We start from the raw sequence: 16,541 nt of genomic DNA, 5'->3' as shown, positions 1-16,541 counted from the left end.
TTTTCTGCTGTAAGCTGTTTTTTTTCCTAAAAAAAATGAGTAGGTTGTATGGATTAAAGAACAAAAAGCTCACTTTTGAGTTTTGATTACATTTTCTCCAGGTGTTAATTCTTGGTATTATTAACTGATAGCAGAGTTTTTCATATGTAATTGTATATAATGATGCATTTAATTTTTACAGGATTGTCTTTCTTTTCCAGATTTTAGAAGTGAAAAGTCCAATAAAGCAAAACAAATCTGATAAACAAATAAAGAATGGGGATTGTGATAAGGTAAATGAGAAGAAGTTAATAGTAAACTAGCCCAGAATTTGATATTAATGTATTCACTAAACACCAACCTTAGTTACAGAATGAAAATCTTGGAAATTAGTACATCTTTGCTTTGGGTTCCTTTAGGTGCAGATCTTTCTCTCTCTTCACCCCCACCCCCAGCCCACCCCCACCCCCGTAATTCTTTCTTCTTCTGTCCTATTTTGAAAGTGTTTTCCTTCTCTTCAATCCATGTGGTGATTTGGCAAATGTCACCAGTTGGGAATCTGCCATCTATTATTTATTTAACTACTCTCCACCATGAGTTTGCATCATGCTTCACAGATGAAGTGATAATTTTTGAAGAGAGAATTCACAGCTGTATTCCTAACCAATAAGTCAATCAATTTATGTGTATATATATGTGTGTATGTATATATGTGTGTGTGTGTGTGTGTGTGTGTGTATATGTGTTCCAGAATCCTTTCTGAGGGCTGTGTGCTAGGAAGGGGCAGTGGGATTTAGCATGTTAACTAGAAGGATACGAAGCAATGGTTACCATTTAACTCTGAGAATAACAGTTTTGTTTAAAATCATGTCAGCTGGCCAAGGGTAAGATCTCTAAGTCCTTGTGTGAGTGAGCATAGCACAATTTTGCAGCATGGACAAGTTCCTCTGACGGTTCATATTTTAAAGGTATTAGTGTTAACTTTGTGATAATGTGAGGCAGGAGACCAAAGTTTCAGTATATGTTGCTAGATTTTCAGTGGCTGGATCCATATGATTTTTTGCTTCTTAAGCTGGGTGCTGTATCTCTCTCTGCTTAAAAAGCAAAAAAGGTTTCTGATGGCTCAGGCTGAAGATGAAAGTTGATAATTGGGTGGAGAGGTGGGACGTGTTTGACATCCCAGCAAGGAGGACAGTGGAATTTACCATTGGATTAATCTTGTTTGATGTTTCTCCCCTTATATGTCCTTGTTGACACAGAAAATAATTATGTAGCTTTAGAGAAAAAGAGGGATTTGATTGTGAACCTTTGGGTTTGGGTCTTATGTGGAAAGGTGGGAGATGTTTTTTAAAGATGCTGTTTTGGCATCCCCAGTCTGTTTGACACTTTTCGCCAGAGTTGAGATACAGAGATTACCTTCTGCAGCAAAGGACCACCTGATAGATTTTCATCAGCATGAAGTATCTAAGAAAACCCACAAAAACTTATATCTGGGTTGTATTAAGCTAGAGAAAGCCAGACTACTAAATAAGAAAATTTAGCTCAAAGAAGATTTAAAATAAAATTTCAATTTGTATTGTTTTTGAAGACAGCTGAAGTTTTTTAAATACATAGCTATGACTTAATTAACAAGTTGTTTATGGGGGGGGATTTGTTTCTAGGCATATCTCGATGAACTAGTAGAGCTCCACAGAAGATTAATGACATTGAGAGAGAGACATGTACTGCAGCAGGTGAGGAGCACTCTCATGCAATATCACAGTGTGCTCATTGAAATTGTGAAGTCACATCTATTTTTTTTTTTTCCCTTCATCTAATCAGACTTAATGGCCTTCAAGCCTGTATAATCCATATACAGCCCATTACCACTTTCAGTGTGGCTTAGGGGATTTTTACACATACTTTAAATTGTGTTGTCACACTAAATGACAAATTAAAAAAAAATGCCTACCTGAGCTAAATTTTTCACCAATTCATTGTTATGTTTCTCAATGTACTGTATCAATAATTATGAAAACAGGATGGGAGAATGGATACAGCTGTGCAGCATGACTTGATAAAAATCTTGTTGCTTTTTCCTGAAAATGACCGGTGTTTTCTCAGAAACAATTAAAGATGTCTTCTATGGCAAACAGAAAACACAGAATTCAAAGCAAGACTCACTTTGGGCAAAACCACAATATATTAATTGAGTCTTGCGAAGTTATGGAAGGAGTAAAATATGAAAAAGTGCAAACCAAGAAGGCTCCAAATTTATTGAAAGGTTATGCAATAGTAAGAACAAAAAATAGTATTCTTTTGTTTTGGGTGGTATTGTCAGGTGCTATTGGATAACAAACTGTGAAGATTAAACAATAAGCACTGTTAACAAAGCAGATGTAATTGTAGCACAGATGGTTTTATTATGCTTAGTGCAATGATATGCCAGTTGTGGACATGTTGTAAAGAGGGAAATTTTTACCACTTCTAAGTGACAGCAATCACTCATCAAATTTCCCAACACTTGGCTAGGTGTGTTAAAAATATTTTGTAAGCACCAGCATTAATCTGTTTATTAGTTGAAGCTCAATATTGTGAGTAAAGATGAGAAAACAATTGAGAGTTCAGTGAAAAGGAAGACTTTGGTTAAGGATATTCTTATTTAAAGAGGAATTTTGATAGCTTTGTCAGATTTCGTAAGTTAATACAATTAAATGCTACTAGATGAGAAAGAGGATTATAGATTCAACTTGAACCCTCTTATTTGCTTGGAAAATATTTCTTAGGATGACAGGAGAATTCTGATTGGAAGGGATTTTGCTAGTCCCAACCCCTGCCCAGAGCAGGCTCAGCCGTGGGGTCAGATCAGGCTGCTCTGGCCTTATCCAGTCAGGTTTTTAAAAGCTCCAAGGATGGATACAGCACAGTCTTTCCAGGACTCTGTTCCACTGCTAGACCACCCTCATGGGGAAAAAACATTTCTTGCTTGTTTTATCTTTGCTTTGCAGAAAAAGTTTTGAAGATGTTTTTCTTTTTGAAAATTTCACATGAAGCCACTTAAGCCCTGTGCTCTGCAAGCTGTCGATATAGCCCCAGTGGAAGCTGGGTTTGAGCCGGACTGTGCAGGCTAGGATGGTCATCCAGTTCTGTACTGGTAGCTGGTAACTGCGTAACACTGGCTACAGAGGTCTACCGGAATTCAATGGAAGAGCCAAGTTACTTAGCAGTTGTCTGTTAGCCAGTCTGCACTAGCAAATGGTCTATGCTGTCATAAAACAAATAATGCAGTTTAATTTTATAAGCCTTTAATCCCTTAATATTCTGCAATTCATTAGTTCATAGGATTTTATCAGTTTACAGAAATATGTTCACAATATTGAACAGATAACTTGCAGAGAATCAGTAGTTCTCTGCATTATAATTAAATTGTCATCCCATCTTAAATGTCCTTGCTGCTTTGCAGCTGTTTAATTAATGTAAAATACTTCCAGTGAGCACAGAAATAAAGAGTACAGCGCTGAGAAAGCTTTTAGGAATGAACGTGAAACTTCTAGACCAAGAAATACAAGTATGTAGAGACTATAGGAAGTGCAAAGGTCAGGAGAGCAAGGGATAAAACTGCGGAAAGGGATGGTGGTTATCGCATGAGAGGAGGGATTGAGTGCAAAAATACGCAACAGAAAACTGTAAATAGCTGCAAGGGTTTTAAAGGCGATGTCAGTGTCGAAGCGGAATGGTGGAGTTATGCGTTCCTGAGTGGTGATTGTCATCCCTTTAGTTTATGTCAGGGCAGGTAGTAATCTCTTGCACATGTCAAAGTCTGCTACCCACAGGGAATACCCTTTTAGGGAATTTTTAAAGAAGGGACTTGCAAGAGAAGAATGAAGGCATCAATCATTCAAAAGCACTGACTTTTGAAACTTACGCTGATGGATTTGAAAAGGAGAGGACAGGTTTTTGCAGTCTCTGTTGTTACCAAGTCTATAGGCATGACAGCAAACAGGAATGCAGCCCAGTTGGAAATGTGAAAAATATATCTGTTTGAGAATGTGTTTCTTTCCCAAGAGAGGCATTTCTCTTTGAGATACTTCGTTAAAGGCAGCTGAAATAAACCCGCAGAAAAGAGGGAGGAGGCAGGAGAGATGTGATACTGAACTGCACGTTTCTGGTTATGTAGCTAAGTAATCCTGATGTAAAGTGATACTTACAGGTATATAAGAATTGCCCAAGAGGAAAAAGGCAGGTGAAAAAGAATATTTGACCAAGAAAGTAGTCCTGTGAGAATCACCTGAGCAATTTTTAGGTGAATATTGGACCATGGCTAGGCAGAAAGTGGTCAGAAGTTATATTTTAAAAAGAAATCTCTCTCCTACCCTCAAAGAAAGGGTTGGGGATTTACAGTGATGAGGTTTTTGGGTTTTTTGTTTTTGTTTTTTTTTAACTCTGATTTCCAGTGAAATAGTAGGGATAATTGAGCAATCAGATGTTAATGCTTCATGTCCCATATATTCAAATACGGCTGGCTAAAGCTAGCTTCCTAACTCTGCATTTTCAGTGCAGATGATGTTAGCATGACCCCATGAAAGGCAACAAGATTTCTGGTAAGACTTTGCCTCTTATTTTGAGGCATCTGAAGTCATATCTTCAGGTGGTGAAAAATCTCCTTAAAGCCAGTGCACTAGACAACACAGGCATAAGGAAGAAATTGAGAGTATGCAGCACTGCTGAAAATTACATTGCTCATGTCCACAAGGTGCTTAAGTTCAGATAGCAACTACCTTCTGAGAATTTTCTGCAAGGGGTAGCTTGCAGGTCTGGAAACTGTTAAATGGCCTAAAACCATCCATAAATTGAAAAATTACTATGTCATTAATTGCACTATGGCTTCCTTAAACACACACACTCATCTGCTTGTTTAAAGGCAGATAAATAGTTGTACTATGATGGATAATGATGAAACTGAGCTGGAGAGACATTATGTAAACAGAGATGTACATTATAGCAGGAAGAAATGGGATATTTTTGTTCTTTGCAGCCTGAGCTCTTGGAATAAAACATTTTTATGCTGTGTTTTTAATGTTATAACTGTCAGACTTCCTGGCAACTAATCTCAACCTTTTGTTCTTTTTCAAGTATTTCTCAATAGCATAAGGATGCGTATGCTAATACTGTAAGTCATTAATTCCTCATTGACTGGCACACAGGCAGGTGTTTTTCATTGAGTTGTCTGGATTTATCTTGGTATATTTTTGTACATACATTAAAACTTTTGGGGTTCATTTCAGTCTGATTTACCAGGTGCCCTGACATAGTGGGTATATTTCTTGAGGGGTGGATGATGGATATGTTTAAAATGTTTATATGTCCCTTGGCCTAGAGCTTAAAAGTGCAAAGCAGAACCTGATCAATAAAAGTGCTTATCAGTTTCTTAAAATACACAGTGCTGTTTAAAAATATATGTGTTAACACTTTCATGTAATCTTTGTATCTAAAATGATGTATATTGCTGCATTGGTTATGAGGGGTAGTATTCTTCCACCGTAGCACAAGGAAGCATTAGACAGAATTGTTCAGCCTTGCTGCATCTTTCTGGCCTTGGCTTCTGTAAACTTCTTGTGCAGCCATTTATTTATCACACAGTGGATATTCGGAGACCAAGCCTGAGATTAGATTCCTAACTTTACAAAAGGAGGCTGGATTGACTCCTTAGCTTCTCTCTCAGATGAGGCTTAAGAGAGTGCCAAAAATGAGAATGACAAATAACACATGAAAGTTGCCTTCTGGTAACAATCAGTTTTGTCCCATTTGATTTTTTTTTTTTCTCTCATGTTAATTGCAGAATAGTAGGAGATGGAAAAGTGTCACAAGAATCTGTGAATCAACAAGTGCACAAATGAAGTTGGCAATTTTAGATTAAAAATTCCCATATGGAAACAAAATGAAAGCCAAGAGGCACAGATTTAAATGAAATGTTAGTAAGAGCAGGATTGTTCCTAAGTGCTTTCAGAGTTTGACAGCTGAAAACCAAATTAAACAGATTTTACTTTTATTTTTTTCCAACCTGGAAAATGGGAGGTGGTTGGAAAGGGAGATTCTTACTGTAACAGGCATTTCCCTCTTATTATTTTATCTTGTTTCCATTCTGTTTAATGCACCCTGGGCTGTGTCATTCCATGCCTGACAATACACATGAAGTTATTTCATTTATCATCAACATCTTCTGTGATCTGAGTAGAAAAACCATCTGTTTATATAATGAAATGGGGAGTGGAAAATTACAAAAGATTGAGTTTAAATTCATTGGGTTTTTTCAAGTTGGTGTATTCCTGCCAGATTTGTCCTTTTAAGGTATGCTCTGGAAGCCATGTGTGCATACATCTGTGTCTCCTCCAGCTGTGGAAAAGGAATTACAGTCAGAGTAATAAAGCTCAAACAAGCAAGGAATACCTAGCAGCAGTGTTTCAGTGGAGGTATATGTGGAAGCCCCTAGAACTAAATGAGTTTCAAATTGAAGGATGCAAACAGGACATTGAGCCTAGCCTGAGTGCCACAGAAGGGATAGTTGGAAAGACTGAGCAGAACAGCAACGTTCTGTCCGTCCATGACACTACCCAGAAGCCCGCTTCAGGATGGGGTGCCTTTCTGTGTACTTACTTGGGATGTTCTGTCTCTTGGAATGAAAAGGCACATAAGAGATTCATAACCATAGCATGTTGGCACTGTGTTAGCCCTATCTGACAAATAATGCTTTGGCTTTCCAAGATGCTGATGTGCTTTTTATGTAGGCGCACATCCTAGAACTTAACGTATCTAGAGTTACTTGTTACAGCAATTCAGTGTTGAGTATGACCACTCTTTAAAAATGTAGACTAAAATTCAGAGACTAAAAATGTCAAAACTGCAGAAAGGCACAAGTCAGGTATGTACTGTTGATTTCACAGAATCATAGAATGGTTGAGATTGGAAGAGACCTCTGGAGGTCGTCTCGTCCAACCCCCCCTGCTCAAGCAGGGACGTGTAGAGCCAGTTGCCCAGGACCGTGTCCAGACAGCTTTCAAATATCTCCAAGAATGGAGACCCCCACAACTCCCCAGGCAACCTGTGCCAGTGCTTGGTCACCCTCACAGGAAAAAATGTGTTTTCTGATGTTCAGAGAGAACCTCCTGTGTTTCAGTTAGTGCCCATTGCCTCTTGTCCTGTCACTGGGCACCACTGAAAAGAGCCTGGCTCCACCCTATTTGCAGCTTCCTTTCAGGTATTTATACACATTGATAAGATCCCCCCTGACCCTTCTGTTCTCCAGGCTGAAGATTCCCAGTTCTCAGCCTTTTCTCATAGGCGAGTTGTTTTAGTCCCTATCCTTCTCAAGAACACCTAACAGCTCTTCTGTTTCCTATTTGAATGAAAGCTGTGATTACAGATTAAATAGTCACCAGAAGAAGTGATCTTATGCCATTGGTAGGAGTCTTTCGTGGTTGATTTGGTTTAAAAAAATGGTGTAAGTCTGTTACTCAAGAAATAACTGCTAGTGTGTGAAGTAACAGTTGATGTGAGAGCTCTTGAATACATTTTTTGTTTGACGCGGACTAGATTCTATAAGGATTTATTTCTTTCCCTTGCTTGCAGAAAGGCTTATGCCGATTATTTTTCTAAAGTAACCTGCTTAGCAGCTATGCACACAGTAAATATTCCAGACAGAGATCTATCTGGGGTTTTTTTTGTTTGTTTGGGCTTGGGTTTGGTTTTTTTTGGTTTGTTAAAAGACTTAGTGTTGTGGTTTAATCCCAGCTGGCAACTAAGCACCACACGGCCACTCCCTCCCCCTCTCCCTCCTGGTGGGATAGAGGAAAGAACCGGAAGGGTAAAAGTGAGAAAACTCACAGGTTGAAATAACAACAGTTTAATAATTGAAATAAAATGAAATAATAATTATAATAACAATTATGATGATGACAATAATAATAATAAATTATAATAATAATAGTGAAAAGGAAAACAAACAAAAACAACAAAAACCACCCACAAAAATACAGGAAAAAAAAAAAAAAGATGCAACTGCTCACCACCCGCCAACTGATGCCCAGCCAGTCCCCAAGCAGTGATTGCTGCCCCCTAGCCAGCTCCGCAGTTTATATACTGGGCATGATGCCATTCAGTATGGAATAGCCCTTTGGCCAGTCTGGGTCAGCTGTCCTGGCTGTGCCCTCTCCCAGCTTCTTGTGCACCTGGGCAGAGCATGGGAAGCTGAAAAGTCCTTGACTGGTGTAAACACTACTCAGCAACAACAACAACATCAGTGTGTTATCAACATTATTCTCACGCTAAATCCAAAACACAGCACTGTACCAGCTACTATGAAGAAAATTAACTCTATCTCAGCCAAAACCAGGACACTTAGAAAATACACAGATTTTCTTTTAACATTTGAAAAATATTTTCTCAATGGTAATGTTTGCTGGAATGGCAGATGGGTAGGCTGGCATTATGGTTGATGATGATCTAAAAAAAAACAAAAAAAACCAAACAAAAACAAACAAACAAACAAAAAAAAACCCCAGAGGTACTGTAGTCTGGACCATACTTCATGTCAGAAAGGAAGTGAGTGATAAGGATAAGGGTTTAACCTACAGGTGTTGAGGCAATTGGGCTTGTTTTATGCCTTTCATATGATACTTAGTGGCATGTTAATACATCCAGTGGGCATATAAAACTGCTGAAATTTTCAACTCCATCTTTTTTTTCCTTTCAGATAGTAAATCTTATAGAAGAAACTGGACACTTTCATATTACAAATACAACCTTTGACTTTGATCTTTGCTCACTGGACAAAACCACAGTCCGTAAACTACAGAGTTATCTGGAAACATCTGGAACCTCCTGAGGATTCAGCAGCTGGATGCATCAAAAACTGTTTAAATGAAACATTCAGAATGATGCAACCAAAATGGAGGGCAAAAACAAAACAACTCTCTTCAGCTTTATTTTTCCTTAAAGCCACTCATCATCTCTTGATAAGGGAGAGGAAAAGTGACAAGACTCAGAGGACCACTCTTCTCAAGAAGGAAATGCTCTGGAAGAGTTTGCCTGGATAGCCTTGAAAAACAAACACACAAAAACAAACAAAAATACTTGGTCTTAATGAATGTGTATGGTATCATGTATCTCTCTGTGTGGTGTTCCAGTCCACAAGATGAATGCATGTTCAACACACTGCCTTATTACGTAACTGATCTATTTATTATTGCATACATGTATTCTAAAGTCAGTGAGTCATTGAATGACACTACCAGATGTTGCAAGTAAGGGGATCCCATGTGTGCTCTTTTGATGCAGTACTATCACAAGCCTAGTAACCTTATTCATGTTAAAATGCCACTTCTTGCTATCTTTCTCTAGTCACTTAAAACACTACAGTCTTGTTTCCACTTCTGCAGTTCCAGGAAACAAGATACAAAGTTGGGGACCAAACAGTGGTCCTATTTTATGTTTCCCATCTGCCACAGTGGGTTGGACCACAGCAGATTGGACCGCAGGTCTTTGGCTCTACCCATTTATTGATCTTGATCACAGTAGAAAATGTACCAAATAGGATCATATGATTTGCTGTCTAGCCTTAGTGAATAAACCAGTAGGACTTCTAACAAAAAATGTTATGTATACTGTCCTGAATCCAGCATCTTTTGCAGTCTACATTCTTGTGTCTGTTTTAGTGTTATAAAATTCAATATATATGAGTGAAAGTGTTCTGCAGGATCATCATAAAAGAAGAAATACTGGTCCTGTCCTCTGAGGAAATGTTGTAGAAAATTCTTAATTTGGAGCTATTTATTACTATGAGTTTCAACACTCCTCTGCTGCCAGTGTGTGACTTGCTTTTGTCATACAATTATTTGCATAACATTTTTGTTTGTTCATATAGTATATGGTCTGCTTAGTTTGTTTTGGGATTTTGTTTCTGCTTTTTTTTTTTTTTTTACAACTGCTAAATTAAAACCCTTTATTTGAAAAGAAAAAAATATGTCATTATACAGTTACATGTCGGAATAAATACATATATGATATTTCATATATATGTGTGTGTATACACATATATACACATACCTGTATATATATGTGCACACACATGCATATATGCTTTTTACACTTTCCAGATTTTTATGTCTGTTCAATGACCTGCTTGTGTTTCCAGAAGGATTTCTTGTCTATAAAAATGAGTATTCTTTCATACCATTCATTATTCTTTAAAATCAGAATCCTTGTTTATGCATGATCAAATGAGAGGATGTGTACTTAGTTTCACATCAAAGCTCCATACTGTCATACTGCTGATGGTTTCTTGATGAAATCATCAACTTTCTGTTAGAAGTTCAAATCCCTTAATGAAAAGAGAAAATAATTTAAAAAATACTTCTGGATGCAAAGGTTTATTCAGGTTTACCAGCCTTAAAAAATGTATGTTGTTTCTAAACAGGCCAGTATGTCATGTGTATGCTTATATGCCACATGTAGTCTCTATGTGTAGAGCTGAACAGTAGTATCTGTATGACTTACTGTTTCATGTGCACAGTTTGTGCAGCACTGTAAAACTAAATTCCTATTGGGGTTATTTCTTATTCATATGGAAAATCTTAATACTGTTTCTTTAAGTCCAAAGAAAATTTTACACTTTACTCTTTTGGAGACAGTGGGATACGGATTGGGTTGGGGGGCTTTTTTCTTATTTAAAATGTTGTTTGACCACACTCTGCAGGAAGTCCTTCTCAGGCTTCCCAAGAATAAGTGTACTTTTTCAGTAATGTTATGACTCTTATTGATGATTGGCATGAAGCATACTTGAAGCGTTATGTTGTTCTTTTAAGTCCATGTATTAATGTGCAATTGAGGAGGGGGAGCAGGAGTGGGAGTGTAATTTTAAAGTTACTTTTGACATAAGGCAGGTGATGGTGGGGAAGGGATGGGGTGCATGTGAAGGGGATAAACTTCAATTTTTATTGATTATTTTATATGAAAATGTTTGGAAATCTAAAAGCAACCTTAAAAATGTTTGGTGTATAGTGTGTGTTCAACTTCCTATCTTTTAGTTATGCCAGATACATATGGAATTTTGTCCATTTTGATTTTTCTAACTAAGTTTTGTGGTAAAAAATCACTGAGTTTCAAGGGGGGAAGAATCCCATGATCCTTCTAGTATGACTATTGCACTGGTTTGTTAAAAATGGTGAAATGAATCATTTTACCCTTAAAATAGAAGATAAGCTTTATTATATACTGAGAACAGGGGTGGAAGAAAACAGCAAATAGGAGAATAGGCATAAAAGGGAGATGACAGCAATTACAGTATCAAGTTAGTGCTGAATTTCATGCAAATTGTGGATCATCCTTAAACTCTTAAATTTTCTAATTCAATGGGAGAGGGAAGAAAATAGACATCAGTGGGGTGGGTGTGTGTGCACGTGTTGACTTTTTCACAAAATTCTCATAGAATAAGAGTTACTAAGTGTTGATCTAAAAAAAATACATTAGCTATTTTCATCTAATTTTGTATGCAAAAACAAAATAAATCCTTGTTCACTTAATTTCGGACATTCATATTTCTCTTAAAGAAAGAATAATAAGATACCCTCGAAGTCCTTAACATATATGAGCGTTGGCCTTTGGGATGGGTCAAAGTGTTTTGGCAATAAATGTTTTGGAGTTTTACTTAACATCAAGCTGTTTAAAACGAAGTTGTATGTGAGAATTTGGTTTAATTTGTTGAGGTTAGCAGTAAGTTGCAATACCTAAAAAATAATTTTCAGCATAAGTGAATCACTGTTACTAGAACAGTAGTTGCATCCAATAGTAAGGACAGTTTTCATCTCACCACTAACTTTTCACCTCAGAAAGTGGATGTCTGATTGGATAGACAAATTTTAATATCTTTTTAGAAGTTTGAATCCACTGAGAGGCTTTACAAAAATTTCAGTATCATCTAGATTTGAAGGCCATCTTAGTCCATGCTAAAGAGAAAAAGGAAGAAAGGAGGAATGGGCATACACTGAAGTGAGCAGAGTCTTCTAAGGTAAAGCAAAACCCATGCTCAGTCTTTAGCCTTTGGATTGTAAGAGATGGTTGATGATCTCTCTCTTCTTTTCATTGGTTGTGTGTTTTTAGGTTATGTCTGTGCTTTCAGTATGAGAAGCAGAGCACACACCCAACAGTGCGTTTGGAGAGCCCAGTATATTTCTACTAAAGTTTTTTTTAGTCTGGGGGAAGGAAATTACAAGTTCTTGGGTTTTGCCTGACCCATTGTCCTTGTTTCACAATCTCACAGTAAAATAAAGTATGTTCACAATCTGTTTTGAGTCCTTGGTCCTTACTTGGTAAGTATCACCTTGTTTTCTTAGAAGCTATACTGGTGTTTCGGGGTCTCTTGAACAGCATGTTGATTTCAAGCCCCATTACTTAGTTTCAAAATTAATGGGAAAGCTGTAGAACAGTCTGAAGAGAAAGCTGCCCTGTTCAGTTGTTGTATGCATTATCTTACTCCAGGCGCTGCTCTTATGGTAGGATGTTGATTTACTTCATACTGTCTTTGTTCATACACATGATATCCTATCTTTTACCACTTGCAGATAATGGCAAGCAGTGTATCTTTTAGCAAACTCTTGTTTCAGTCTATAGAGGGACTTGGTATTTTTGTGTTTGCTCATTGGTCCATTGATTTGCACAGCTTGCTGTAGTGCAATGCACTGAAGTTGAGATTTGTGATGAAAATTTTGTCAGACTTTCAGCGATAGCAGGAGCTAGAAGGAACTGCAAAAATAAGCAGTGCAAAACACGTTCCAAAGTTTAACAAGTGCAAGGCATGTGTTTTTATGAGCCTCAATAGTTTTCTTAATTGTTAAGCAGTATACAATAGAATGTAGTGTACACCAGGAAGCTATTCTGTACCAAGAAGCTTTACTGTTGGGCATAAAAGGCTTACGAACAGATGATGGGGACTAAAACTCGTATATCTGCAGTGCTTTGTGTGTGCTTGGGAGTTAATCAGTGCATTAACACAGCTAAACCAATGGCGTTTACAAGGCTGGCTCTGTGTCTGAGTGAGCAGATAAAATAACATCAAAGCACAATCACATAAGGGCCTTGCATTTACTTGAGCAGCAAGAAATGCCACTGTGACTAGACAGGAAAGAGAAGTATTACCACAGTGAGAACAATACCCTTTGGCGGGGGGAACTAAAGAAAAAAAAAAAAAAGGTAAAGAAGAGATCCCTTAGTAGCTGGGTGTGGTCCTTAACATATAACATAGAGAACACCATTTGCTGGTCAGCAGTTCTGTCTGGGTAGGGTGACAGCTTGCAGAGTGGCAGCTTCTTTGGTTCACTGCTGTAATAATTGTGTTGCTGACTTGATGAGAGAGAGCTGTATTGCAACATCATACAAAAATCTAAGCTGTCTTATGGTTTGAGATGCTAATGTCTGTTTAACATTTGTTTGTATATTGCATCTTATTTATATTCTATGTTTTACCTCAGCCAGATTGATTCTACTGCAAAGTGATAATGTTGCATTTTTCATTCTTCATATACTTCTAATTTTTCCAGTCTGGAAATTTGAGCAAAGTCAAATGTAGGTCTGTGAATACAGCAGAAGATGTATTTGTTTCATCATTCAGTATAATTCTGACTGGAAGTAACCCTCTCCTGAATGTTACATCAAATGGGTCATGCATTTTCCTATGTTCCTTCAGAGAACTGATGCTATAAAGCTGGAATTTCCATTAGTGAACTTTACCCTTCTCATCACAGTGAGGAATAAATGATTACCTTTTATCATTGCTCACAGGGAGACAGAATTCAAGGTCTGAGTCCGGTTTAGGAAATAGTAGGTTTGTGAAGCTGTCAGTTACATCTTTTTATTAAGACCTAGAAATAAAGCTGATTCTCTTCAGGGGAGGAAGAGAAGGGGAGGAAAAATCCACTAAAAATATTTTCACTCTGATAGTGGTGTCTTTTTCCAACAGTTCTATTCCCCTTTCAAATCCTTAAGCATCTAACGGCCAGTAGAGAGACTACAGACAAACTATTAAGGAATCAAAGGTATTGAAAAGATAAAACAAGTAAGTTGTATTAAAAGCCTGGCTGCGCAAGTAATAAGGTTGTAATGCTGATATTGCTTTCAAGTGCAGGGCAGACATTCCTAGCACATGTGGTTTGTGTATCCACGTCGGAGTGGGTGGTCTAGAAAACAGTGCAAAATGCCGCAGGAGGGCTTAGTTTTTGAGCAGTGCAGGGGAGTCATTCAGGATAGGCTCAGCCAGCACCACCCAGGGTATCCAAGGTAAAGCAGTCTTCCTTCAGCTTTCATGAGCAGCTAAGTTTTCACTTCGCCTATTCATCTAAATATTTGAATTCTCTTTTGCAATTGTATTAGTCCCCACTCAGAAGTTTCATGCTTGCTAAGGACCTGGTTAGGTTTGGAGTGGGGTTATTGTGATGTGGTTGTTATTTTCTTCGAGCAGGGCATGAGAAGACAGAAGTGGAACGTGGCAGTGACTTCTTTTTTATTATTTTTATTTTCTACTCCTGTCCAACAAATATAAGCCTTTGAAATGTTTTCCCTCAAAAATTCTCTTACTTGTGGGAAGAAGTTAGTGCAGCTTTCATTAGTGTCACTTTTTGTTAGCACAGTTTATAATAAGAGGATGAATTAAGATGAAGCTTCTGTGATACACATCTAAGATTAGGATGTGTCATGATGGAGCGCATGATGGTCTGTTGGACCACTGCAAGCAGGATGGCCTAGCAATGTTATTTTTATTATTATTATAGTCTTACTCACACATTTCTTTCTCAGCCTGTATAGTAAGTGAAGTAAGTGATTAAGGTACTGAATTAGGTTTTGGCTGTCTCTTGCCTAAACTCCTTTGGACATCTGCACACCACTTATGTAAAAAATTAATTATTATGAGTGTCTGCTGGAATTTTTCTGTGCTGAACAGCCCTTTCTCTTTGCATTACCACAGGTATCAGAAGTGGCTGGCTAGATGCAGTGCCTTGCTTTAAGTTGAATTATGTTCAGGATTAACCATGATGTTGGTTGCTCAGATAAATTTTTCTTTATCCTTTACTCTTTTGCAGTTACAGATTTTTTTTTTTCTTTTTTTTGGAGAGAGTTGTTCTCTCTCCATCTATGCAATGTCTTCCTTTCTTCCTGGTTCACATTCTTAAAATAGTTAACGATAAAAAATCAGGACTCAAGCTCTTCCCTTGACAATGTGATGCATTAGACATTTGCTGAATCTTTGATGGCCTGAATCAACACTGGATCTACAGTTTCTTCTTCAAAAGAAGCTGAAGCAAGGAAAGCAAGATTGATTCTGTTTCACAAAATTGTTGAGCTTGGAAGGGACCTTGAGAGGTCATCTGGTCCAACCCTATGGTTTCTCCATGCAAGTCCCATTAGGCTTTGCCAGACCCTTTGAGAAGCTCTTGGTATTGGGCCTTTCTCATGCACTGAGTGTCCAAGTAAACTAAATGTTGCTTTGAGCATCCAAGCACACTCTTATAAAACTTATGTCACTGTTCCTTTAAGAACAGGCTTTTTTCCTTCCTTGATAAGGAGATTTTCTACAAGGACCACAGCTGGTACAGATCTCCCTCTATTAACAGTATATAGAAATCATTTTAAGGGAGCCTTTTGAACAATTTAGATATACTCCCTTACAGTCCAAATGCACTTGGTTGGCTGTGGATTTTATACTAATGATAACGTTTCTTCTTATATAATTGTTAATGCACATACTATATCACAGAATCATAGATTGGTTTGAGTTGGAAGGGACCTCTAAAGATTACCTAGTCCAAACCCCCAGCCATGGGCAGGGACATCTTTCACTAGGTCAGGTAGCTCAAAGGCCCATCCAGCCTGACCTTGAACACTTTCAGGGATGGGGCATCCACAACTTCCCTGGGCAACCAGTTCCAGTGCCTCACCACCCTCATCATAAAAAAATTTTCTTCTTTATATCCAATCTAAATCTACCCTCTTTCAGTTCAAAACCATTGCCCCTTATCCTGTCACTACAGGCCCTGGTAAAAAGTCTTTCTCCATCTCTCATATAACTCCCTTTTATCTATTGAAAGGCCACAATAAGGTCTCACTTGGAGCCTTGTGTTGAGGGTGAACAACCCCAGCTCTCAGCCTTTCTTCACAGGAGAGGTGTTCTAGCCCTCTGACCATTTTCATGGCCCTCCTCTGGACCTGCTTTAACTGGTCCGTGTCTGTCTGGTACTGAGGACTCCAGAGCTGAACACAGTACTCCAGGTGGGGTTTCACAAGAGCAGAGTAGAGGGGGAGAATCGCCTCCCTCGACCTGCTGGCCATCCTTCTTCTGATGCAGCCAGGATACGGTTGGCATTCTCGGCTGTGAGTGCACTTTACCAGTTCATGTCCAGCTTTTTGTCTACTGGTATCCCCAAGTTCTACTCCACAGGGCTGCTCTCAATCAATTAAGCCCCCAGTCTGTATTGATGCAGGGGATTGCCCTCACCCAGGTACAGGGCCTTGCACTTGGCCTTGTTGAACTTCACAAGGGT

The 16,541-nt window shown here is 38.2% G+C and overlaps 1 protein-coding gene across 1 annotated transcript in view; it reads left to right on the top strand.

Annotated features, from left to right (window-relative positions):
* Positions 1-8,839, top strand: part of MLLT3 (MLLT3 super elongation complex subunit) — a gene marked incomplete at both ends in the record, with an annotated part of 131,601 nt that extends 122,762 nt beyond the window's left edge. The window contains 3 exons of the mRNA XM_082335408.1: positions 201-272; positions 1,641-1,712; positions 8,708-8,839. Coding sequence (XP_082191534.1) covers positions 201-272; positions 1,641-1,712; positions 8,708-8,839 — 276 coding nt within the window. The remainder of the gene's footprint in view (positions 1-200; positions 273-1,640; positions 1,713-8,707) is intronic.
* Positions 8,840-16,541: the final 7,702 nt, after the last annotated feature.

This window comes from Platalea leucorodia (assembly GCF_965183815.1).
Source record: "Platalea leucorodia genome assembly, chromosome: Z".
NCBI lineage: Eukaryota > Metazoa > Chordata > Aves > Pelecaniformes > Threskiornithidae > Platalea > Platalea leucorodia.
Note: the sequence above shows the minus strand (reverse complement) of the source record. Positions and strands in the feature narration are given on the sequence as shown.